Source organism: Podarcis gaigeae (genome assembly GCF_964106915.1).
Source record: "Podarcis gaigeae genome assembly, chromosome: 16".
NCBI classification, from domain to species: Eukaryota; Metazoa; Chordata; class Lepidosauria; order Squamata; family Lacertidae; genus Podarcis; species Podarcis gaigeae.
The window spans coordinates 14,966,132-14,991,145 of NC_139693.1; the positions used below are offsets into that span (position 1 = coordinate 14,966,132).

Sequence of the window (25,014 nt, forward strand, 5' to 3'; positions counted from 1 at the left end):
TAATTTCCCTCAGATCAACAGATCACATGTTCACTCATTATTTTACAACAAGAAACACACCTTTGTGTTTTAATATGCTGACTCCAGATTATTAAACTCTAAACCCATTGGCTGTTAATACTTCCGCTAGGTGTGCCTTAATCCTAAAGCATGTTCTGAGAAGAAAGGCCCGCTGAGTTCAATATCCATTCACACTTTGTAAGATTCTTCAATCAGGGCAGTCCGGAGGGTGGCTACTCAATGTATTTACTAGAATGCAAGCTCTACTAGATACAGTGGGATCATCCATATCCCAACAAACCACACATAGGATTGGGCCACTGATTAAAAAATGGAACAAGAGCAGCAAGAAAGTTCACCAATTTATTACACCAGCAGCCGCCACAAGTGCCTCTTGAAACCCAAGCCTCGCTCCATTTCAAGGTGTTAACGTGAAGTGAGACAGAAAAGGGGCTAATCTTGTCTAATCCAATATGTGATTCAGTTTACAGAGTATTCAATTTCCTGCTCCAAAGCCTAATCTGGTTTCAGCAGGAGGACTCTCCCCCCAACTCCCTCTCAGGCCAGCTGGTGAGCATCTGACAGCTGTCAAAGTTCCTGAATTCAGTCCAGTTCTTCTATCAGGGGCTTCTTAGGAGGAGGCACTTTGGCCCCCCACATCCGCTCCAGTTCCTGGCTGACAGCCCCCACCTCCTTGACCATGTCTAGGTGGGCACGGTATTCCTGCTGCACCTCCAAGGCCAGGAGGCTCAGAGCCACCTCATTCTCATTCACCCAGGAGAGCAAGAACTCGCACTTCTTCTGGGCCCCAGAGATTCTGGCTCGGTCCTGGGCAGGTAGCCGCCTCTTCCCTTTGCTCAGCAGTTGGGCCATGTGGGCGAGGGCAGCCAGGCTGAACCCCTTTTGCTGGGCCTGGCACTCCCCCATTAAAATCTGGGCCACGGCCACCATCACCTCAGCATTGCCCAGCAGGCATTCGGGGTATTGCCCCATTGCCAGTGCCTGGAGGGCAGCTTGTAGGGCCTCGGCTGTAGAGTGGAAAACCTGCTTGGCCCCCAGAGCCCCAGAAACGTCAAGGACCGTCTCGCAAAACTCAGGGAGCATCTCTGCCTCGTCCGCCTCTCCGTTATACAGCGCCAAGGCGTAGGCATAGGCATAGAGAACATTGGGCAGCTGGAAGCGGACCAGAGGTGAGGCAGGAGTACGAGTCAGAGAGGCCAGTGGAGGGATTGAGGATGGCAAAGTGGGCACTGCTTGCTGTCGAAGCCTCCGGGTGCCGGTGGGAGAAGCCTCTTCTGTGTGGGTGGGAAGTGGTGGCTGTTGCAAAGAAGCCTCTGGGTGCCGGTGGGGCTCCTGCTCCTGAGCATCCCTGGAGTCCCCCTGGAGCTCCTGGATCAGGGCAGTGCCATCGCATCTCCTGCCCCTCAGCCACCAAGGCTCCCAGTCCGGCAGGAGTCCCGAGATCTGTCCGCTGCTCAGCAGCCGCTGGAAGTGCTTCCTCTGGCCAGGGCTCAGCTGCTCCCACAGCGCCTCCTCTTGTTCCACGTCAGGGTTGAGGCCTAGCGAAAGGCCGTCATCCCCGGGCTCGCGTAGCTCCTGCAGCCGCAGGAGGGCCTCTCTCAGGCGGCGCTGGGAAGCCTTGTCCCCCCGAAGGCCCCGGAGGCTTAGCTCCAGCTCGCGGCTCTGGAAGTCCTGGGCGCAGGAGCCGTGGTCCCGGTAGCAGGACACGGAGCAGAAGCGGAGGTGGCACCGCGGACAAGTGTAAGGGGCTTGCCCGGCCTGGCAGTGCCCGCAGGGAATGTCCGGCGCGGGACTCGAACCCGCGGAATCCATGCCGGAGAAGAAGCAGCCGAGGAACGCCGAGCGCGTTCGGGAATTTCCGGCAGCAGCCTGTTTAAAGGGTTTCCGCGTTAATACCTTGCTGCGAATCGGAAGTTTCCGTTCATTCTCGGGCCGGAGAGCGCCGAGCCCCAGAAGGCTGTGCGCGCGTCCCTTGAAAACTGGTTTCCGCGCAGACGCACCTCACGTATGTAAATCTAGCCACAACAGTGCATTGTGGGAGAAAAACCGGAGAAGAGACCGGGGACTTTAGGGCATCTGGAGATATAAATCTACCGATATTGGATATGGAAGCATTGCTATTCTACTAGAGCGGTTTATTGCACCTACTTTGAAGAGGTCACCATATCTTTTATAGCAGAGCCAAAGAGTGCCCAGGAGGTGCTTGAGCATTCCCAACTCATACTTACCTGGCAGGGGAGACACCATGATCATGAAGGTGGTTTTCCCAGGGTGAGGCTCATCCATTGCACTGCGGGTGTGCTGACCCCTGCGATTTCCCCAAATGCGGGAAACTCGACTGCATAATTTGTGGTAGTGGGGGACTGCGTTCGCGCTTTCCCCTGATTTTTTCGGTAATAAAAATAGAACTATTGTATCGTGCAGCTTTTAGGCTTAGTAGTGCTTTTGAGCGCAGAGGCTGTTATATTCATTTAATATATTTATAGCGCTCATATCCAGAATGGTTGGTGTTTAGTTGGCGCTGTGCTACGCTGCTTTGAAATGCGAGAAGTTAGCCACGCTGGTTTGAGATACAAGCATACCTGATTTGTTACGAGTGGCATGTTGCCCCACCAAGCAGAACGTTCAGCATGCCCAATCTACTTAACTGCCTTCTGATTTACAACCAGGGTAAGGAGGGGGTCACTTATCAATTTTCTCCTCCTTAATAGGACTGTTGCTCCTTGTAGTAGATCTCTGCTGCAGGGAGGATGGGGGCAGGGGACACAAAACTTCCACCTGCAGTTTGGCCTCCCTGCCTTCTCCAATACCCAACAGGTATTGTGCAGGTGTGTGCCAAAATCCTGAGCTAGTTACAATATGCGAAGAGCAATTTTCACAGGGTCCAAAAATGTGAGCTGGGAGCAGGGGCTGGACAAGCTCTTGGCGGGCGTGGCAGCTCCTTCGGCTCTTTGAACAATATAGAATAAAAATAATTGTGCACCAGTTAATTTGTTGTCAACAGTTCAGCTTAATGTTGCACTTGAATGTTTATGCCTGCAGACATGGGGCAGGAAGCAGAAGAATGTAACTTCCAGAGACCTCAAAGGAATGGGGGTAGAGTGTGGTAGTGAAGAATCAACACTGTAGAAATTTACAGAGAGAAATAGGCAACACCAGTGGGTGGGCAACAGGGACGACTGGAGCAATTGCGAGAGGGAGAAGCAGCTGGCAGCATTTCCAGGTCCAGCTTGAGCTTAATTGGCAACATGTGTTTACTTGCAATTTCTGAACCCACCGACTCAAACCCATCTTAAATAGCTAAACACATGCCACCAAGCAGAGGTAGTAGAGCAGGTAATGTAATCTGCGTTCCCCTTCTTCAAGAGCAGCATTTTTAGCACTACCATGCTACTACAGTGGTCAACCTGTGGCTGTCCACTTTGGACCATGGCCAGGTTCCTGTCTCCCCTCCAATAAAACATCCTTTGGCAGGAAAAAAAAAAGCATGGCAAGGACAAGCCAGAATCCTTCTCCATGATACTTGTGTTGGAAATATTTTCTGTATGAAAGCAGTCCATCCTGTGAGCCCTCTCCAATGACCGACTTAAAAATACATCAAACTAAATGAGCACTGTGTTGGCCATTGGCCCTCCCCCTCCATTACTTTCTTGCTTTGTGAGCTCCTAGTGGAAGTGATTTGTCAAATAGTAGAGGCTAATGCACTGCATATAAAAACCAGCCGTGGAAATATGCCATAATGGAGGGGCAATGGAGAGCTTGCCCATTTTAAATGCATATATGCTTACTTCTTACTTTTATGAAGGTGGCTGGTGACAGTATTTCCCTCTAAAAACTCTGACCCTGAAAAAGGAACTTCCCTCTCCCAAGACTGATTTAGTAATTCCCGAGTGATCAGAAAGAGGACATTGAGCACTTTTCTACTTGCTTCGCAGTCCTCTCCACTCAGCTGTGCTGTGATGGGTGGGTTCTTGAATGTTTTTGAAGTGGGTAGACCACAATCTTGAACCTGATACACAAATTTTAAAAATAGCTAAACGGAGGCTTAGTTTGGTCAGAATGGAGTATTATTTTCAGAGTTAACACTAAATACAATACTACTGGCTGAAAATTTGTGTCCTGAGATTTTTAGACTCATTTACCCATGTACTAGGGGACGCGGGTGGTGCTGTGGTCTAAACCACAGAGCCTAGGGCTTGCCAATTCGAATCACTGCAACGGAATGAGCTCCCGTTGCTTGGTCCCTGCTCCTGCCAACCTAGCAGTTCAAAAGCATGTCGAAGTGCAAGTAGATAAATAGGTACCGCTCCGGCGGGAAGGTAAACGGCGTTTCTGTGCGCTGCTCTAGTTCGCCAGAAGCGGATTAGTCATGCTGGCCACATGACCAGGAAGCTGTACAAGATGAGCGCTACAACTCCAGAGTCGTCCATGATTGGACCTAACGGTCAGGGGTCCCTTTACCGTTACCCATGTACTATCTGCAACCAAAGGGGCACATGGGTTGCCAGATGTGAAATACACTGGCATTATTTTCAGCTCTCCTACACCACTTTGCAACTTTGATTGCCCCACTTTCTCTGAGTCGACTGCAGTCCTTGGGCTCAAGTGAAACAAAGCCCCTGTTCCCAATAAACAAGACAAACACCCACCAACACCAGGTCCAAGCTAAGATCAGATTTATTAGGTAACTGGGTGCTGCTTAGGAGTTGGCATTGGGGCCCTTCTTCTTGCCAAAGCCTGGCACAATGTTGACAAAGCGGCGGTTGTATTGCATGCGCCTCTTGGCACGGCCAGTCTTCTTCTTCTTCTTCTCTTGCTTAGCAACCTGGGAGAACAAAACCGAACAGGCATCAGTAAAAGATCCACTTGAATTTCAGCAAGGAATTCAGCCCACCGCCATTCACCCTGCCCTCAATTTCCACCATGCAAAGTCTAACCCCTGATACGTAACTCCCAGAACCACACCCTGAAAGTCGGGCAGTTGACAGCTCTCCACCCAGCCCAATCCAGCCTGAAGACATTTGGGCACTTAAGTTATGGACTGGGCCAAATTCAGCAGCTGCTAGCTCAAGAGCATGCCGGGGTAAACTATACTTCATGGATTTCTGCCTGGACTGCAAGCCAGGCACTCTTATGCTGATGGGGCTTTGTGGCTCAGAGTCCTCCCATACAGCAGAAAACAAAAACAGGACCTACCTTTGGGGTCTGGCCTCTCACTTTGCCAGCACGAGCCAGGGAGCCATGGACCTTACCTGAGGAGGAGAGAAACACAAAAAGATATCAGGGAGGCCACTGGAGGCACCACCACAGCTGACAGAAGTGACCAGAGGTGTATGGGCTAAAGAAAATATTGTCAACCAGGACCTTTGTTGATGAGATGATATTTGGGTCCAGGGAGAAGAGGCTGGCACAGCCCTTCACAGGAGGGCTAAAACCCACCCGCTGGCTAGGCTATTGTTTGAAAGTTTACTCTCCACATTCTTTATGTCAGGCAAAATCCTGACTTCTGATCACCTGTGGCAATGCAGTTGCTGGCCTTCTAGCCAACTGGACTCAACAAGCCTCAATCCAACTGCCATCACTTTGGTACCTGACCCACAAATAGTTCTGGGGGCTCCATACTTACCACCCAGCATGCGCGCAGCAACCTCCAGTGTTGTGAGGTCACTGATGCCACACTGCCCAATGACCGCATCATCTTCCAGGGGGGTTCCACCAAGGAGGATCACCTGATCCTCAGGCACAATGCCCTCCAAGGACTCGATGTGGGCCTGGGGAGGGGAAGGGAGATATGAGTCACCAAACCACCCCACCGCTCTAACTGCAACAGCAGGGAGGATGGCACAAAGGCCATGGACAAGGAAAACGGAATTGAGCTGGAAGGACATGTCGACAGCCAACTCTTCAGTAGCCCTTGTGTGTGAACTTCCCAGTCCCTCAAGGAAAAGTCAGCAGAGATGGGGCAGGGTGTGTGCCCAACCCTCCCTTAAGAAAGCCCTGGTGAATTTTTGTAAGGGCATGTCTGAAACGAAGCAAGGGAAAAATAGCAGTAGAAAAAGGAGCATGGAGGGGAAGGGTTAAGCACCACCACCACTCTGCTTCACTTCTACCAACACCCCCAGCTGTATCAAGGTTCTGTTGAATGTGTTTGCAGGAGCCATGCATTTTATTTGTTAGCTAACGAAGGACAGTCTCTAGACAGCTTACAATCAACTATTAAAAGCATACAAAATGATTTAAAATGTCCATCAAAATGTAACATTGATTATGGGGGGGGAGTAAGAATAAACCCTGCTTGTCTCAGCCTCTTTCCCAAGCTGCAAGGAAGAGAAGCCACTACACACTGTGTCTTCTGTGTCTTCCAATGGACCTCAAGGTGTTCTCTCATCCAGGCACTGACCAGACCCAGATAGGCCTCACTCACTCAGCCTAGGGTTGCTGCCTTCAGACCACAGACCTAGTCCTAAGGCCACCCAAGCCTAGAATGAGCTGGAAAGGCCACAGGCATCTGACCCCAAATATCCCCTTCCCCACCCCCAGCAACTGGTCACACAAGCAGATGGCTGGTGGGCCGCTAAGAAATAGCCAAGGCTCCAAGTGACTTCTGCAAACAAAGTTAAGTGGTAATGAAAGGTGGCAAAACTATAGATACAAGTGTTGAGAGCCTCAGACCAATCTATACAGGGGGGTAATCCCTTCCCAACTTCAAATACAGCAGCTAGAGAATAGCAGAAGCAACACTCGCTATCGCTATGCAACAAACCAAGTACAGTGAACCTAGTGAGGTACAGCACTCTTCACAAAGGCTGCTAAGAGGGTGGGGGGAAGGTCTTTTCTTATCCATTAATAGGAAATTAGCCAGATTTGCTTCATATTTTTTTTGAATATTGCTATAAGCTGCCTTGAACACCAATAGGTGGAAAAGTGGGACAATAATTTAGTAAACAGCACAACAACTGTTCCTTACCTTAAGGTGAGCTACTGTTTCTTGCCCGGACACCTCAAGGGTGTGCAGATTCTGACCACGAATAAAGAGCTGCATGGTTCCACCTGTGCTGAGGAGAACATCAATCAGATTAGGGTGCAAAAGTATAGCATTTCCTCCTGAGGATTAGACAAATTCATGAAAAATAGGTCTATTGATGGCCATAGGCCACAATGGCTATGCTTTGCCCTCCACAGTTGGAGGCAGCAATGCTTCTGAGGGCTCTTGTGCTCAAGTCCTGCTTGCTCATTTCCCACAGGCATCTGGTGGGCCACTAGAAGAACAGGACTAGATGGGCTATTGGCCGGATCCAGCAGGCTCTTCTTACTTCTTAAGCTAGTACCACTGGAGTTTCCCCACCTATCTTTTAGACTAGGAAACTCTCTCCATTCTGTAAAGCAGACCTGAAGGTAATGCTGCTGTTCAACAACAAACTCAGAACATAAGATGTGGCTCACAAGCCTCTCCATTCAGCCTGCTATTGGTGCTCATCCTGGCAATAACTTAGCTTCCATCAGGATACTGCTGGAAGGCCCCTAAATTCTTTGTTTCAGGGACTCACAAAATTGTCTGTGTGTATCCTTCTAAATATGGTGCAGGGAACAGAGTCCACTAGGAAATGCCAACCTGAACACAGTTCCTCTCAAAGATTATCGCCGCCCCCCATTTGAACAACACACAGTGCCATCTGCTGGGCCACAAACAGCTCCACACACAGAAACAGAGATGTCTTGACCTATCTGTTGCAAAGTGAGAATGTAGCCGTCTCCAATTCTCTTTCAGATATTCCTTGTCTGTCTGTCTGTCTGTCTCTCTCTCTCTCTCTCACACACACACACTGTACCATTCAAGGCACAGCACTGCCATATTAACAGCCATGGCTCTCCCTCTGTCCTGGGAACTGCAGTATATTAACGGGAACTGTAATTCTGTGATGGGTGAACTACTATTCCCATGTTTATTTGTGGGGAGCCATGTCTGCTAACGTGGCATAAATGTGCTTTAAATGTATAGTGGGGATGTGACCAAATACTACAGTTCTGAAATCATCTCTCTTGTATTCCTTCCCACACCTTAGCAATAAGGCTTAACAATATGAATACTAGCATCCTGACTTACTCCCCACCCAGCCAGGCTTCTCCCTACAATTCCTATCTGCTTTCTACCTTATTAAGCTCTTCCATCTCTTCCCCACAGCCTGCTACCCCTCCATTTATCTTTCTATCTTAAAACAGGACCAAGGAGGTTCAGACTCTTAATCCCATTCCTCCACTGAATTCTTCAGGAAAAGCCAGGAGTTCACGCCCAATTGTTATGTCCTTAACCTCACTTACACATACCCCAAGCCCACTCTACCTCCATGAGAAGAGGGATTACAGTTATGCACTGCCTATGTTTTTAGTTGTTTCCATTTTATCCGTTAGATGCCTTAAGTCCTGTCAGGGGGGATAGGCAGGATATAAATAAGTATAATGCCCAGGGCACGTTGATTATGGGGCGACATGAAAACCTAGTCACTGCATAAATAAAGGTCTCCTGCAATGCCTCTGTACAGCAAAACTCATCTGGATCATTCCTAGTCCCTACTTTTTACTTCAAGCAAAGGATGTGCCATTCAAGCAACGTTCTCTCCTCGCTTCCATTCCCTCACCCCGTTTTTGCCTCGGTAACCTGTCATGCCCCTTCTTTAGGAAGCAGCATCCACACATAGGGGGTCATATAAGAATGGCAACAAGGCAAACCCGTCCCGTCCCCCCAGCTTCATTTGCTCCTCAGACTTTTAAAAGCGGCTCCATGGCCTTTGCCTGCCTGCGCAGTCTCTCAGTCTTAGCAGCGTGAGAAGAGCGTTGCTGGCCGCGTTTTCCGTACGGACTGACACGGGGAGCCTCTCTACGGTCCCCGCGGAAGCCGAGGCTACGGGGACGGACGGTCCGACCAAGGCAACTCCGGCCGCCCGCGTCGCTGGAACACGCGTCCCGCTCCATCTCCACGTGCTTCACGGGGCCCTGCGAGCCGCGTGCAGCCGAGGCCAGTCCTGCTCCGAGTAGGCCCATTGGGCCAAGGGCCAGAAGTCAGCCGCGCTCATTCACTTCATGGGGTCTACTTCCGAGTAGGTCGAATGCGGGCTCCACTCCCTGCCCTTCCCCAATTCCCCCCTCTCCAAATAGGAGGCCTGATTTGAGGGCCGGCTCAAGGGGACCCAGGAGTCCGGGGGACCCCACCCCCACCATTTTCCTTTTGATTCCCCTCCCTTCCCGTCTCACCCTCAGTCGCCGATCCAAGATGGAGCCGGGAGAGCCGAAGAGTCGCCGCTGCTTCGCGCACGCAGACGAGGGAAAAGGAAAGAGGCAGGAAATGGGGCGGGACTACCAGGGCGCAGGCGCAGTGGGGTCGGGCGTGGGCGTTGGCGTCTCTATGGTTGGTTCGGCTTGGTGTTCTCTCGCGGCCGGGCTGGCACCATCATTTTGTCTCTATGGTGGCGCCGTGCCCTCTCTATGGTAGGGTCGCGTTGACGCCTTCAACCCGCGCTTCTCCTCCTCCTCCTCCTCCTCCTCCTCGCAAGATGGCCACTTTGGCTTTCGCCTTGGCCAGAGTTGGGCTGCGGAAGGGGCCGTTGCTGGGAGGATGGCGGCAGCGACTCTTGGCGGCGGCTCATACGGTAAAGGGGACTCGAGCACAGCTTGAGGGAGGGAGGGGGCGGGGGGCCGTGGAAGGAAGCGGCTAGGGATTAGGGCACGGGCAAAAATACAGCGGGTAGAGCTTCATCTCCAAAAGAAAAGGGCATTTTCTAGCTTTGCAAATCCGTGTTTGCTCTGTATTGTGTAAAAAATGAGCGGCGAGGGTGAGGGCAGTGGTTTTTATTTTATTTGACATCATCTGGGATGCTGAGTAGGGACTTCGCAGTCCCCTCTGACGCAGGAATGGGGAGGTTTTGGCCCTCGAGATGTTGTTGGGAGCCCTGCTCTCCTTAGTCCCAAATAGCTTGGCTATTAGAATGGACTAATGGGAATTGTAATCCAGCAGCATCTGGTGGGCTGTAGGCTCCTGACCAATACTTCATAGACTCTATTATCCTTATTTGTTTACTCTACAAGGAGGTCAGGATGGTAGACATGGACATCTTCCTATCTTTTCCTTGCCCCATTTTTTATTCTTCTGGGGTGCTTGTTAGGCAGAGTGGCTCAAGTTGAATTTTGTGATTGACCAGCCCAGGATACCAGGTGCAACTAATGTGGGGCAGCTGAGAGTCTCCAATCCAATTCACTGCATATGGATATCCTCCCCACTAGCCAATCAGCACTTAGAACACAGGGGACCCAGGAAACTCCTGATACTGGTGTGTGAAATACAAATTATACTATCATGAATCAACAAACCTTAAACCAGGGATGTAAAAGGGAAAGAGACATGTCATCTAACTCCTCAGAATTACAATGGTCTTCTGCGTTTCCCCTACAGGGTGGGTGCTTCCTTGCTGAAGGTCTTCAAACAGAGGCTAGGAAGCCATCTTTTGGGGCAAGCTGTTGAGTGATGTTCTAGCTCTGGATTTCCCCTTCAAGCAGGGAGTTGAATTAGGTGGCCTTGCTAGATCTCCTTCAAACATTGTGCCTATTCTGTCTGGCCAAAATAGTTCAATAAGACTTATAAAAAATGTTTTAGGAACATTTAGTTTCAGTTTCACCTGTTAGCATACGATTCTCATTCTCCATAGCTGAAGAAAGAACTGATTTTTCTCTGACAAATTTATCTCTGCCATTATTATAGCAGAAAAATAGTGACGATATCCCCAAGCAAAACTCTTGTAAGTTGACTAACTTTTTCTGTTTCAGAGGCAAGCTTCAGCAGAAACCAGCTCTACAGAACAGAAATATCCAGGGATTATTGAATCTACTAATGAATATAGGTTTGTGGAGAGACTTATACCTCCCTCCCGAGTACCAGTACCCCCGAAACATGACAGTTATCCCACCCCTTCTGGATGGAGGCCACCTCAAGGTAAAATACAGGGGAAGGGGTAATTTGATTGCTCTAAATAGTTCAGAGTCTTAGACTCACAAGACCATTTTGGCCCAACCAGGTCTAACTGCCCTGTCCCTGGCATCATTTATGGCATCAGGTGTGGGGTTGGTGAAGACCTAGCTGAGCTGAAAGAGGGTTTGCAGGCACCATCGATCAGGCTGTTTGGTCTGGTTTGCAAAGGTCTCAGTAAGAACCGTGTGGTCAAAAGTCGTATTGATGTCAGAGGAAGGGTCATAGCTCACTGGTAGAGCATCTTATTTAACTGCAGATGGTTCAAGGTTCAATTCCCTGTGGTATCTCCAGATAGGCCTGGGAGAGTTCTTATTGAAATCCCGGAGAGCCACTCAGTGTAGACAGTAGTTAACAAGATGGACTGACTTCACCTGCCAAACTTGACCTGTGATAGGTGAGGGAGAGAGCGAGATGCAGTTGCCCACCGTTAGCTTTTGAAGGGAAGGGGTCCCTGAAAGAGTTTGTACATGTAGTATCCTTTCGGTACCCTAGGAAGTAAAGTTTGAACTAGATACAGAAGGCAGCAGAAAGCACATCACACCATTCTGTCACTGGCGATAAGCAAGTCTGGCACTAGTAGGTGCCTGTATATGACATTTCATTTATTGCACAAGGTATAAACCTTTTAAGTCAGTACTTCTACCTGCTTCTGATTCACATCACCCCTTTCCCTTATTCTCTTGCTAGAACCTCAAGATGTTTTGTGGCTTTAATTAATTACACAAATTAGGAATGTTTATAAAATTAGTGGAGGGTTGGAGGAAGGGGGGCAAGTATACCCAGCTCTCTGCTTTGTGCTTTGATTTAGTTATATAAATGTGATCATCTGTAGATCCACACATTTTGCTTTCTCCTACACTAGACCCACCTCCTGACCTTCCTTATTTTGTAAGGAGGTCGCGAATGCACAATATCCCAGTTTACACAGATACTACCTTCAGAGGGTGCAGGAAGATGACGGTCATCAGAAAGATTGAAGGCGATATTTGGGTAGGTGTTATTCACACTGCATACTGTACCCCATTGGTTTTTCTTATACTAAGATGACAAAATAAGTGGATTATCTATGGATAAAAAGGTAAAGGGACCCCTGACCATTAGGTCCAGTCATGGCCGACTCTTGGGGTTGCGGCGCTCATCTCGCTTTATTGGCCGAGGGAGCCGGCGTACATCTTCTGGGTTATGTGGCCAGCATGACTAAGCCGCTTCTGGCGAACCAGAGCAACACATGGAAATGCCGTTTACCTTCCCGCCAGAGCGGTACCTATTTATCTACTTGCACTTTGACGTGCTTTCGAACTTCTACGTTGGAAGGAACAGGAACCGAGCAACGGGAGCTCACCCCATCGCGGGGATTCGATCTGCCGACCTTCTGATCAGCAAGTCCTAGGCTCTGTGGTTTAACCCACAGCGCCACCCGCGTCCCTATCTATGGATAGTTCCAGGTTAATCCGGAGCAAATGGCTGTGATCTTATTGGTAGCAGAGAGTTGAGGATTGTTTAACAACTACAACAGTGGTGGCTGTACTGTTCTTAGCCAGTGATTAGGAAATTGAGGTGGGTTAATCATGCTACTTTCTGACTTTTTTTTCATTTCCTCCCAGGCCCTTGAAAATGAAGTGAAGGAATTCATTACACAGCTGTCTGGGCGGACAGCAGTCACCCAAGTGAATGAAGTTTCCTGCATGATTCGCGTCAAGGGATTTTTTGAGCAGGAATTAAAAAAGTGGCTGTTGGACAAAGGCTTTTAAATAAATGATATTCTCACTAGTTTTTTTATCTTCTTGTAAGGTCCACTTTTCTAATAATGTTGATCAGTAGGGTGGGAATAATGAGCAGGGCGGGGGGATTATTTAGGCCTAGAGGTTTGCATTTGTACTGCACGAAACAAACGGCTCTTTTAAGTGTGCTGAGCAAGCATAGCCTAAACATTTTCTACTTTCGCCCAAGTGGAACTTCTAGATGCCTGCCATAGAGTTCCTTGTTAGGGAAGAGCACTTTTGCTAAAGAACCTGATTTTGCTGGATTATTCTGCCTGGCTTTATTCTTCTAAGGTGAGCAAGTAGGTTTTAGAACCAATTGTCAAACTTAGTCTTCTTCCAGAGCAAATGATCCCTTGTACACAAATTCCTGTTCCAAGGGGGGTTGTTGAATAAACAGTTCTAGCCCATCTAGCTGCAGAGTTGAGTTTGAATGAGAAGACTGCAGCAATCATTGCCTGTTCCTACACTGTTAAATAAAGTAATCAGGTGAGCAGAACTTGTATTACAAATAGAAAGAAAAGAAAAGCCACAACTTTGGCTAAGCACTATGCCAACCCATACTAGAACCCACTGAGCACTCCCCTCTTGCAGCAAAATGGAGGATGGTAAAGACATGGTAATGAATTCCTGTTTATGTACAGTTAACAACACATGAAATGTACAGGAGAAAAAGTTTACAAAAAAAGGAGGACTCATTTTAACAGACACCAATTTTGCATCGTGAAGCCTGCTAAGAGAATCCGGCGGCAGACAAGACATAGTCCTTGGTCACTCCATCATCCAAAGGGTCTCCAAGGAAGACTGTGGCAACCTCCCTTGTGTGGTAAACAAAAACAGTTCTGCATGGAATATGTGATTTCAGATCCTCCACATCTAAGAAGTGTCAACATATTCCCCTGAATCGTGGAAACACGAAAATTGTGGCTCGTAATAGGTGGTGGGGCAGCTTAGTACATACAAAGCTTTTGTGGGGAGGGAGAATCAGTTTTTCAGATGGAGACAGTTAAGTTTCTCTAAAGCTGCTCAGAGAGGAGGCAGCAGCTACAGGTCATGCCTGGACTTCATGTTGCTTCTATATGTGGGCCAAAAAGCTGCAGCTGCCACTCAGTCTCACGGATGCTGTGGGCATCTTGGGCCAATCAGTTTCAGGTCTGTTGGTAATACTGATTGTAGTTCCATGTGTTCTGGTACCCATAGCCACTATAGTTCTGCAAACAGAGTAGATAAAAAATGAAGCAAATAAATTATTTCAATTTTGCCAAGCGACTTTAAATTACATTATTTATTTTGCAGACAGCCTTCCTTCCGTCCCCCACAAGATCAAAAAGTTCCATGGAACGCTTGTTCACACAGAATGCTTGGCTCAACAGGCCTAAGCTAAGCTGCCTACTCAAACTGGCCCAAATTAACTCTGTTCAACTGGGTTATGCAAACTACCTAGCTGGCTCAAATCAAAAAGCTACCTCAGTAATGCGTGTATTACCTGTCAAGCTAACTAGGAACTGGTCCCAAGAGTCTGTTTCAGCCACCTCTGCTATGTCTATAAACTCATTCTAGAAGCCTCTCGCAACTCACCTGGTACCAAGTGTTATAGTTATAAGCTCCTGTTGTGCTGCTGTTGCTCACATCTGCTGCCATCAAAGGGGTGATGCCCGTTGTTGCAACCGCAAGGCTGCCGCCTCCTGCAGTTGCAGCAGCATCCTCAAGTCTCATCCTTTTTTCATCGGCCTCCTCAGCACTGCATGGAAGTTCAAAAAGGGCAGTCAGCATCCTGGAAGGGAGTGGGCATCTCTGCCTGCCTTAGGGGCCTGGCTTAGCAGTGGCAGTCAGGAATGTAATTCGTGCATTAGGGGACTGGTGTTCAGCTGGTATTTCAGGACCTCATGCTGGGTCACAGCAACATAACACACACAAATGTCTATGATGCCACAGACACCCTCCCCCTAAGATCTTAAGGTGGGAAGAAATAACCAATGGCTTTTAAGACTGTAAAGAAAGTGCACAGACAGATGTCTCAGCCAGGAAACGGCACTAAATCCACTCTTTATGAGGGAGGGGCCCAAGTCTATAGAAAATCTTGGAGTGCCTTAAAGCAGTGGGAAGAAACCTTGAACAGTTAAAAGGACAGTACAAAGCTCACACAATGGTGACCTTCCATACAGCCTGGGTTTTTATTTGGCAAATAAAGCTAAGTGGGGTGGGCCTGTGACAAAAACACGAATGAGATAAGATGCCCTGGTGCACAATCTCCACCCTGATCTTCAACACTGCAGGGTTTTTTGCAAGACTGGGTCAGGAGGTTGTTTTTTTTTTTTTAAGTTAGCCATTTTAAAAAGGAAAGAAACCCTGAACCCCTGAGTGAGGGAAAGTGTAATGCAGTGAAAACACAGTACTTCTGAACCATTTAAATCATATGAATTATCGGCACAACAGAGCTCTAGGAGAGACTAGTATTGTTATCCCCCAACTGCAAGTGGGGGAACCGAGGCAGAGAACTGTGGTTGGCCTTAGGTCATCTTGTGAGTTCAAGGCGGAGGTGAGATTGGAAGCAGGGACCTGTGCCAAACTAGCTTTCACAGTAGACATGCAGCCCAAACTTAATCCATCGTACGAAGTACATCGTACTGATTTCAACAAAAGTCCCCCTAAGTACACGCACAGAGGTCCACAGCCTCAGTGAGGAAGACTGTGTTGGTCACCTCCTCCTCCTAAACAGACAACAGAGGCCAAACACAGGCCAAGGACCTCAGTGGCTGAGGAGTTCCTCACCCATTCTCCAGGAGCCTCTTCCTCATCACTTGCTGGTTCAGGAGTTTCTGATGCTCATCGTATGATGTCAGTAAGCTGCCAAGGCAAAAACGAGAAGAAATATTGGGAGAGAAAAAAGCTCTGTTGGCACATGGCTGTCATGAACTAGACAGACAAAAGCCTGCAAGTCTGGCGCCCTTTCACTGTACTCCTCTCTTTGTTACCTGTTGATGCTGGACCCAAAGTCCTCAAGAAACTCCACCCTCCGCTGAGAGAATATAATCTTGGTCTCCAGAGGGAGACCGCTGGTCAGGGCTCGGTCGAAGCTACTCATGGTGTTGCCCTCATTTTGCCGGACGTCAGCACTGAACTCCATTTCTAACAGATTGGCGTAGAGCTTGGCATTGTCCTGCATCAAAAGAAAATGCAGCAGAAAACATCACTCAGAAAAGTTGGGGACTGCTTGGAAGGAAAGAATCCAGATCATCTCTGTCTTTGTGTTCAATTCAGCGCAAAGGAAAACCTGCAGCTCAAAATAAAGGGTTGGCAAAATTTGGCCAGCATTAAGTCTACGTAGGTGGTCCCAAGGGAAAAAATTGGGATCCTGTAGAAAATGCCTTTTTATTCCTCTTTTAAGACAGCCAGGATGGGCAAAGGCAAGCAGAACTGAGCTTTACTTTGACCTTGAATTAATGTCAGCTAAGGGACTGGCTCTTCTGGATAGAATCCAGATAGAATCCAGAAGAGACCTGCAATTAGAAACACCATGTTCCCCCCTTGGTATCCACTCTTGAGAACAGAGCATTTTAGAGCTAGCTATCTGACCAAACTCTCACCAGCTTCCTTAAGAAATGCCTTTATTGAGCTGCGTTTCCAAGTAATTCCTACTGTAGGATGCAAGCAGTTGACTGCCGTTCAAAGGAATTGCTTTATTTCACACTTGAATGCTGCAAGGAGGAAGCTTCAGCTAGGAAGCTCCAAAACTTTGTGCATGACTGACTGGGCTGAAACTTTTAACATTTTCAAGAAAGATTAGATACATTCAGGGCTGATCTGCACTCCCCACCTCAAAGAATACCGTATTTTTCGCCCCATAGGGCACACCGGCCCATAGGGCGCACCTAGTTTTTTGGGGGGAGGGGGAAATAAAGGGGAAAAAATTATTTCCCCCCAGGCGCGGGGCTGGGGCGGGGGAAGCCCGAGCTTCCCCCGACCCCAGCCCCCAGAACAGGCTGCTATCCGCAAGCCTAGGGAGCCCGTGGGAAGTCGCGCCGGTCTCCCCAGGCTTGCGGATATCTGCCCGAAGGCTTCGGGATGCAGGCATCTCTCTTCGGGATGCAGGCAACTTCGCAAAGCAGGTCGGGGAATAGCGGGATGGCAGCGCTCTGCCTCCCCGCTGTTCCCCGAGCTTGTGGGGCTGCCGGTGGGGAGAAGCGCGCACCAGTCCGTGCGCACCGACCCCTCTCGCTCTCCAGGCTTCAGCGAAAGCCTGCATTCACCCCATAGGACGCATACACATTTCCCCTTCATTTTTGGAGGGGGAAAAGTGCGTCCTATAGGGCGAAAAATATGGTAATTGCAGGAAGAGGCAGCTCTTTACACATACAGCAATGGCAGACATGTGGTAATAAGCCCCACCACACTTCTCTTGGTGGCTCTAGGAGGTCCCAGGGACCCCCCAAGGAGACTGCGCACACATGACCATGCGGAACACTGACAACCAGCCTTCTAGAAAGCCACACTCAAATCTAAGTGGCATCAGAGAAGTTGAAAACTATACCAGTCCCTCACTTTTGGATGCCGACCTTCAAGGTCCCCATCTCCCCCTTAGCAAACGCTCAGTAATTTTTACCGGATCCTTCTCCAGTGCCTCCAAGAGTATCTTCCGGGCTTTGATCAGGTTCTTCTGCACTTTCAAAACCTGCCGGGCTAGTTTGACAGAATAGAAGGAAGAGACAGGCATCCCCTCGTTCTCCCGGATGGCTTCCATCAGGAGGGCCTCCGCCGCTTCCATGTTCCCCAGCCGGCGCTCCAGGCTCACCCGCCGCAAACGCACCATGGCCAGCCCAGGCACACAGTCCTCAAAAGACTTCAAGATGCGCCGGGCTTCCTCCACCTCTCCTGTATGGGGAGGGGGCAGAGTGAAAACTTCTGCATTTGCTGTGCTGAGAGCTTAGAAGAGCTGAGTTCAAATTATTATCCTCCAAGAATCCATGACAGCTTCAGCAAGGAAAACGAGCAGGCATCCTCCTGGCCATTCGGAGATCTTCCCCACTGCCCTGGCCCCTCTTAGCCCAGTTCCCCTGGAGCTGAAGGGAGCAAACTGTGTGCCCGTCACTCCCCACCCCTGCCTATGTCAGCTGCCTCTGGGAATCTCAAGAAATATCCTACAATGGGTAGCATCCAAAGCAGTGTCCCACCAGCACAAAGATTTCCGCTTGTGCAACACGACTTCTCCCCACACCCCTTCCTTCTGTTCTAGGGGTTTCCCCAACTGCCTAGAGCAGATTTTGAGGGGAACAGGTGTGGGAGGAGTCCTGTTGTGCAAGTGGAAATGTTTACACTTGCAATGTCTCTTTCATGGCACACCATCTGGACATTGACCAAAAAAATTAACATTTCAATCTTTTCAAGTTCAGTAGAAATGTTTGGCTGGTGAAGAATTCTGTGAACCCTTGAAAGTCAACCCCTGGCCTAGGCAGCTTACGGCTGATCAACAGAAGATTTTAGCAGCGTGGGACAAGCAGCTCCTTGGGCTAGAAAACTGAGAGGGCTGGCAAGGCAGTGCCCCTTATTCTCCTCACCTTGTTTCTCCTCAAAGGCTGCCCAGAGGAGGTGGATGTTGGGCTTCCGAGGGAGGTGATAGCAGCAAGCTCGCTGGAAGACGTTCCTGGCCCCAGCTACACTGTGGTTCTCGAGGTACCTTGTGTACTGGATGGAGGGGAAAAGGGAACAGAAGAAGCAGAGGGTGGTATGAAAATCAGCTTGGATGCACACCTGCAATGACAGCTCTGGTCAGAAGGAGCTTAACCCAAAGAGATCACGTTCTGTCACTGTGTTTCTGAAAAAGCCAGTGCTAATTTTTTGCCCCATCATGGCAAAGCTGCTACTGTTGCTTGCCTCCTCCTCCTGTGTGGGGACCATTCTGTAATCTGGGCAGACGCCAATATTTTATCCATCTAACTACAGCCCACAATTGGGACATCCACAGCGAGACAGCGAGCGGAGGAGGAGGCCTAACGAAACAAGAGGCTGTTCATAAAGGGAGGAGTTTAAAACACAGCCTCTGGGATTGCCTAAAGGGCAGAGGAGGAGCTGCTCCTCTCCTCTGCGTGGGGCAGTCCGGGGGCATTCAGGGGAGGAAGCACATCTTGCCAACACACACCTTGATCCAGAACTCCTCATACAGGGCGCAGGCAATGACGCAGCGCTCAAAGAGCACAATGGTGCGCTCGTGCGAGCCGCTGGCGATCTCAAAGTCCAGGTAGTCCCGCCAGTTCCGCAGCTGGGCTCTCTCCAGCGGCTTTACGTGGAAGTAGGGCCTCTTGATCTAAGACAAAAGGAGGGGAGGGGGAAGGAGCTCAACCGGAGAGGCAAAAGGAAAGCAGGGAGATAAATTCTCCAATCCTGCTGGGGCTGAGGTCCAGAGAGAGGGAGACCTCACACACTTTTTCTGGCTGACCCAAGACAGGCAAGGAATGGAGAGCACTGGCATCGGTGCACGTCAGCGCTTCAGTCTCAAAGCAAAAGCTCTATGTCGCACTGGCAGGGCACGGGATCCATCCCTCAGCTCCGCCATGTGCAGCCTATTTGGCAATTCAGGCCTACAGAAGCACTCTGCCATCCGTCACCCCTTTTGGCTTTGCATGAGCCCTGGACAACATTTCCAAGCATAAACCTCATAGGGCAGGGGGAGGAGCCTCCCAGTGTCTGGCTGCTAAGCAAGTGAACCCCAAGCTAACAGGAGAAAGGCCCAAGGAGGCAATACAGGCAGGCCTGGCTTTTGAAGCTTCTCAGGCTCATTCCGTAGCCTTAAAGGCAAGAAGCCAAGTTGCTTGGCTTTTAGAAGAAGGGAAGAACTGAGCAGAGCTGCTTCTCTCACATACCACATAACCACAGCAGAGAGACTGACAGCTGCTAGCCAGGTTCTTAGAAAAAGTTAAAACCCTAGATAGAAAGCACTGACCAAACAGCGGCTCAGCTATACAAACCCCTTCTTCAAAATTCCAGCGCTTGCTGACTTCACTCTCATTCTGGGTGTAGATATGCTGGCGAATAGAAATCACGAGCTCCCGGATCCTGTCCTGGTCCAGAGGTCCCTGAAATCCAAGAGCACAGCTCAGCCACTGGTCGCGCAAGGCATGGAAGCACTCAAGAAAGAGCCTTAAGAGAGCCTAAATGCGTGTGGGAAGCTCATGAACAAGCCGCGAGACGTGAACCACAACAGCCATTTTGTTCCCAGCACCAGACGCTTAAATGGTATACTGCCTCTAAGGATGGAAAGCTCTCTTTCTATCCACTTTTTCTCTTTCATTGTGGAATAGTGTAACCAGTGTGTAGAGCTCAGGAAGCACCCCCCCCCCCCCAGAACCAGAGAAAGCAGAGCAGCAAGCCACACTGGTACCCACCAGCACTTGGCTCCCTTCCACCATCTCCTGCTTGGCTTCTGTCTTCAGTGGGACGTCCTCTCCAGGCGGAGCCTCCTCGGCCTCCATTTCGGTGGCCTTGGCCACTGTCTCGGAGGCCATCTTCGACTGCAGCCACAGCAGCTCCTCCGTGGAGAGAATCTCTCTGGGGGGATGGCTGGTCACGTGCTCCTTGAACCTGCGTTAAGGGAAGAGAAAGACAATCCCGTTCTTTGAGAGAAAGGTGGGGCAGGCAAGGCAGGGTGCCCACTCTGGAGAGAAGGGGGAGCTTGGAGGCTGCAGAGAACTGGGGAGGGGACAGTGGTCTGGTACTGTGCCAACAACAGAATGGTGCCCCACAGCAGCTAATAATACTAAGCACTGATTCAAGACCTTAAGTTGTTGACGCCATAGATGTTATCTCAGTAAAACCTTTACCACAGGACTGTAAGGGAAGTCAGCAGGATTGTACCCCTAAGGCAGCGTTGGAAGGGGGAAGAGTGGGGAAGGGCCACAGAACAACATACCTAAGCCCATCACATGAATTACATTTTCAATATTTCTTTACAGCACCAGCAGGAAACTTGCCTTACAAGATATCAGAGATATCTAATCACATCCACAAATATCTAGTCTCTAAAGGACAGCCACGTCTGCAAGTCTTTTCACAAACTTTAACTGAATTTTGGGTGCACCCACTGCAGATAACATCACTTTATAAGTCAGCACCTTCATAGCTATGCTCAGGAAAAAACAGAGCCTGCAGATCATTCTCTCAGGTGTTCCTGGCTGAGGGACTTCCTTATTCCCCCCACCTCGGTTACATGAGCTCTCTCATGAGATGGGACCTGGGAGGCAGGAAGTGTCTGGGTGGCCTCTCGCCCTCCACCCCATTCCCTAATCTGTATTATGGGCATATTTTGGCAGTGCCAGCTTTGCATGTGGAAGACACACTCAGCCAATGAAGCTGAATGGGTGTGACCACTGAGAAATCATTTCGCGGCACAACACAGTCTACCTCACAGGGCTACTGTGAACATAGAGAATGAAAGTGCCATGTTGCATCGTGATTCCTAAGGTGCTTTCTGATTCCATGACTTCAAATGCTGATAAAAGATTGAAATACATCCATCTTGGCGGACAGGTTGAACTGTGCAAACTGTGAAGCGCCCACTTGGTGCAGTGGAGGGGGCTCGTACCAAGAGCGGTGAAAACCTGATTCAAATTCCTCAAAAGCCTGACAGGGTGACCTGGAGCCAGTCACTCTCTCCCACGGCCTAGCCTACCTCATAGAGTTGTTCTGAGGGTAACAATGGGCAGAGGAGCGGGGGAGAAAGAACCATGTCTGCTACTCCCAGCAAATTGAAAGGAAGAAGGACAAAAGTATAAATCAAGGATGACTGTATCAATAGCAAAACATGGACAGGGTTCCATCTTTGGGATTTCCCTCCATGGGGTGTTATGCAGGTGGGGTGCATCGCTACATCCAGGACTCCCCATCCTGCGGCTGCCCCTGCCTCCTGTGGGCATGTTTAGCCACTTTCCTTCTCACACAAACCAACACCTCACTTGGGAGCCTGAAGCTCTGACACTCACATCGCAGCTTTTGAACAAACTGTGGAAGCCCCCCCCCCCCCGCAGTAGCCCCCCGGAAGACTTACTTTTCCCAGTGGTGGCTGTACAGCTGGGTGGGGGTGGCCAGCACTCGGTCATAGATGGCGGTGATGGCCTTCAGGTCCCCTTGCTCCCTCTGCCACTCCACGTACATCTCCCAAAGTTTGTCCGAACGGAAATCCACCCCTGCGGCCGCCACTGCCGACTCAAAGGTGCTGCGAGGACCAGAGCACAGGCACAGGGAGATGTGATCAGTATTTGCAAATAGGAGCCAGGGCAGAATACTGCAGTCATCCTGTAGGAAACTCCATTCACCCCACCCCACCCCACCCCCGTGTTCTACTTTTCCAGCTGACAGAATATCATGAGTACCTTGCCTGCTCAGTTATGCTGGCCCTGGAGGTGCTCCTAGAACTCAGCATACACACACGGTAAGGAGGCAAGGACACAATTTGTTTGGCCAGTAAGATCTGGAGACCTGCTTGCTATGTATTTCTCAATATTGCACAAAAGGGGCCGTGGCACTCGGCATCCTGGGTCTTGTAGGGAGAATCAGGCTTCCAAATTATCACTTCTCTCTCTCTTTCATACACAGGGTTACAATAGGAAGTGCCTTCCTCACTCTGACATGACTTACCCGCAGATTTTCTGAGCTGAATCTGGAAGGTTCATATCCAAGCTGGACTGCAGAAAGGAGATGTAATGGATCCACAGGTCCATGCTGAGGGGAATGGACTGCAGGCCTCGCTGGAAAACCTGAGGAGCAGCAGTAAAGCAGCAGTAGCAGAGAAATGATTTGTAAATACTTATTCATTTGTAGAGAACTTGGGGAGGAGAGGCCAGGAAGAGTTTGTATTCCCTCCTCCCCATCAACCCCTTGCCTTCAATCCTTCACCCTTAAGATCTTGGATTCCCTCCTTTCCTCTGAAGCACTAGGGGCTGACAAAACCAGGCACAACATGTTGAGGTAGGAGCTTTCTTTTGTCCTTCTGGAGAGATTGAATGCAAAGCAAAACTCATCCCTGCAGAGTCCACCTACCCCAACTGAAGCTAAGAAGACACCAGACACGCAGGCTTTTTGCCTTATCCTGTTGCGTGAGGTGGCTTGGCTCACTTGCAGGAGATACCTGGAACCTGCCTACTCTGCAGCACCTTTAAGGAGCGTGCAGCTCCCCTATGTCTGGCTAGCGGTGGTCTGAACTGGGTGCGTCCCAGGGACACACACACACACACACACACACAAAAGGAACAGAAGGGGGGAGGTGCGGAATCCCCTCCAGCCCCTCCTCACCTCCTCGGTCTCCTTGATGAAGTCAAAGCGCCGCTCCATGTCTGCATATTTCTTCCAGTAGCCGTAGCAATAAGGGTACCGCAGGAAGAAGCTGTCAAAGGCTTTGCGGGCTGCATAGATGTGATTCTGCCCGAGTGGGAAAGAGGAAAGAGGTGAAGCTAGGCACACAGAACAGCAGGCTACTGTAAATGGGAAGGAAAAGGAAGGAAAAGGAGGCACCTGCTGTTATCTTTCATCGGGTAAGCCCCACTCCAATTAGGGACAATTAACTTGCACTTCAACAGTTAACCACACAATTCAATCCAAGCTTGCAGGTGGACCCCTCAGCTTACCTCTTGCTCTACATACTGCAGCAGCTCAGTCCATGCAGTGAAGTCAAGAGGGTTCTCTTGCGCCGCTCTCCAGTACCGCTCAAACTCCAGCGGATATGTGATGGAGAGCTCCTCCATGGGGGGGTTGATTGCCATGTGCATGACCACATCGGGAGCAGAGGGCTGAGGGGCTTCCTCCTTGGCAGGCTCAGGTCGCAGGGCCAGAGCAGTGGATTCTACACTGACCCCGTTGCACTCTTGCGCTGGCGTTGCCTCATCTGGGTTTGCGGCTCCATTACTCGCTGGCTTAGGAAGCACATCTTGGTCAGGACCTATTGGATTTAGGAACAACAAAAGGTAATGAGAATTCTTCCAGTTCTCTCTGAAACCTAGTTCTGTTGCCCCTCGCTTAACAAGGGCTAACTGTGCTGTTCTGAAGATGGGCCATGGGGAGGGCAAGGAATGTCCCAACCACCCTGGCATTTCCTGGCTAAGCAACAAACCTCCTGCCTTGATTCTGCAAGCAGCACTTTGCTCTCTCTGCTGTGCACATTAATTCTCTCTCCCTGCCAAATATTTTCAACAAATGCATATATGAATGGAAAATGCATTCTCCAATAGCCACTCCAACAGTTTCCTTTTGGACTTTTCTTCACTCAGGCTTGAAAATGAACATTTTTGCCTGTGGTAAGTCACCTCTAACCAAGAGACAGGGAAAAGCTTTTCCACTCAGGAGAGAATCCAGGGCAGGGTGCTCCAGGCCCAGTCCTGAAGATAAACAAGGTCGTTGGGTAGGTGGGCAAGGAGAAACTTCCACCAAAACATTCAAGAGCCACTGCCTGCTAGTAGTGGACAATTGTAGGTCAGACAGACCAAGTCTGACTTGGCAGACGGCAGCTGGACATCTTATAGAAAGCAAATTGGGCTCCATTATTACATTCCCCCCTAAAAGGATCTCAGGTATCTCTCTATGCCCAAGTGCGGTGGCTGCCAGGTCCACTCTCGCATGTCAGCCAGGAACGAAGCCTCCATGGACAGAGGCAGTGTACCTGCGAGGGGCAGCACACGCCATGTCGTGCACAGTGAACTTCCCAGGGGGAAACCCGAGTGTCCCCCGTTGGAAACTGAGCACTGGGGTAGAGAGGCACTTGGGGACAAAGGACTTTGTGCGCGTGCTGGGTTTGGAGTTCTAGTACGTAGTCTCGACCCCTTCTCCGTCCACGCTTTGGAGCCCCGCCCTCCCTACCCCCGGCCGTGACCAACGCAGGCGTGACCAACGGACACCTCTCCGACCCTCCCCCCTCTCACCAGCCTCGGCCCCCGGGAGCCCCTCCCCGCCGGGACTGGCGGGAGCCTCGGGCCCTTCCGCCGCCATCCTCCCCGCGGCCGCCGAACTGAGCGTCTCTGCCGGGGCCTCCCCTCTGCCCGTCGCCGCCGCTGCTCCCGCCAATAGGCCGTACTGCGTCTGCGCCGCCGAAGGACCCGGATGAAATGGGCGCCTGGCGCGGCCTATGAATTGCTGAGGAGCCTTGAAAGGAGAGCCAGGGTAACCATAGAGAAAGCAGTTCAGAGAGAGGAGGAGGAGGAGGCGGTTCCAAGGGCTAACCATAGAGGGGGAAAGCGA

At 50.1% G+C, this 25,014-nt stretch overlaps 4 protein-coding genes across 5 annotated transcripts; 1 reads left to right on the forward strand and 3 right to left on the reverse strand.

Annotated features, from left to right (window-relative positions):
* Positions 1–349: 349 nt before the first annotated feature.
* ZNHIT2 (zinc finger HIT-type containing 2) lies at positions 350–1,997 on the reverse strand. The gene has a single exon (XM_083716512.1). The coding sequence runs from the start codon at positions 1,831–1,833 to the stop codon at positions 604–606; it is 1,230 nt and encodes a 409-aa protein (XP_083572638.1). The 5' UTR covers positions 1,834–1,997; the 3' UTR covers positions 350–603.
* Positions 1,998–4,680: 2,683 nt separating this feature from the next.
* Positions 4,681–9,398, reverse strand: FAU (FAU ubiquitin like and ribosomal protein S30 fusion). 2 transcript variants are annotated; one of them, XM_083716576.1, is made up of 5 exons: positions 9,271–9,398; positions 6,989–7,071; positions 5,648–5,792; positions 5,218–5,273; positions 4,681–4,846 (listed from the first exon to the last, which is right to left on the reverse strand). In XM_083716576.1, exons 2-5 carry the CDS (start codon positions 7,061–7,063, stop codon positions 4,721–4,723), a joined length of 402 nt encoding a protein of 133 aa, XP_083572702.1. In that variant the 5' UTR covers positions 7,064–7,071; positions 9,271–9,398; the 3' UTR covers positions 4,681–4,720. The 2 variants fall into 2 exon arrangements, with proteins under 2 accessions (XP_083572702.1, XP_083572703.1); XM_083716577.1 differs by having other exon boundaries at positions 6,989–7,076; positions 9,271–9,379.
* Positions 9,399–9,530: 132 nt separating this feature from the next.
* Positions 9,531–12,815, forward strand: MRPL49 (mitochondrial ribosomal protein L49). The gene is made up of 4 exons (XM_083716565.1): positions 9,531–9,665; positions 10,837–11,002; positions 11,901–12,028; positions 12,643–12,815. The coding sequence occupies exons 1-4, from the start codon at positions 9,570–9,572 to the stop codon at positions 12,787–12,789; spliced, it is 537 nt and encodes a 178-aa protein (XP_083572691.1). The 5' UTR covers positions 9,531–9,569; the 3' UTR covers positions 12,790–12,815.
* Positions 12,816–13,415: 600 nt separating this feature from the next.
* On the reverse strand, positions 13,416–25,014 carry LOC310833701 (pre-mRNA-processing factor 39-like). Its single transcript, XM_083716441.1, has 14 exons — positions 24,699–25,014; positions 23,412–23,722; positions 23,080–23,205; positions 22,426–22,544; positions 21,836–22,003; positions 20,178–20,373; positions 19,761–19,868; positions 18,935–19,099; positions 18,354–18,480; positions 17,402–17,670; positions 15,774–15,958; positions 15,571–15,645; positions 14,377–14,539; positions 13,416–14,009 (listed from the first exon to the last, which is right to left on the reverse strand). Exons 1-14 carry the CDS (start codon positions 24,997–24,999, stop codon positions 13,947–13,949), a joined length of 2,376 nt encoding a protein of 791 aa, XP_083572567.1. The 5' UTR covers positions 25,000–25,014; the 3' UTR covers positions 13,416–13,946.

Excerpts from the sequence above, each read along its gene's own strand:
- ZNHIT2 (XM_083716512.1), bottom strand. The coding sequence starts at position 1,833 with ATGGATTCCGCGGGTTCGAGTCCCGCGCCGGACATTCCCTGCGGGCAC.
- FAU (XM_083716576.1), bottom strand. The coding sequence starts at position 7,063 with ATGCAGCTCTTTATTCGTGGTCAGAATCTGCACACCCTTGAGGTGTCC. Across the intron at positions 5,793-6,988 it reads AAACAGTAGCTCACCTTAAG|GCCCACATCGAGTCCTTGGA; the intron begins GTAAGGAACAGT and ends TCCCCTCCCCAG. Across the intron at positions 4,847-5,217 it reads TGAGAGGCCAGACCCCAAAG|GTTGCTAAGCAAGAGAAGAA; the intron begins GTAGGTCCTGTT and ends TTGTTCTCCCAG.
- MRPL49 (XM_083716565.1), top strand. The coding sequence starts at position 9,570 with ATGGCCACTTTGGCTTTCGCCTTGGCCAGAGTTGGGCTGCGGAAGGGG. Across the intron at positions 9,666-10,836 it reads TCTTGGCGGCGGCTCATACG|AGGCAAGCTTCAGCAGAAAC; the intron begins GTAAAGGGGACT and ends TTTCTGTTTCAG. Across the intron at positions 11,003-11,900 it reads TGGATGGAGGCCACCTCAAG|ACCCACCTCCTGACCTTCCT; the intron begins GTAAAATACAGG and ends CTCCTACACTAG.
- LOC310833701 (XM_083716441.1), bottom strand. The coding sequence starts at position 24,999 with ATGGTTAGCCCTTGGAACCGCCTCCTCCTCCTCCTCTCTCTGAACTGC. Across the intron at positions 22,545-23,079 it reads TCATCAAGGAGACCGAGGAG|GTTTTCCAGCGAGGCCTGCA; the intron begins GTGAGGAGGGGC and ends GCTGCTCCTCAG. Across the intron at positions 20,374-21,835 it reads TACAGCCACCACTGGGAAAA|GTTCAAGGAGCACGTGACCA; the intron begins GTAAGTCTTCCG and ends CCCTTAACGCAG.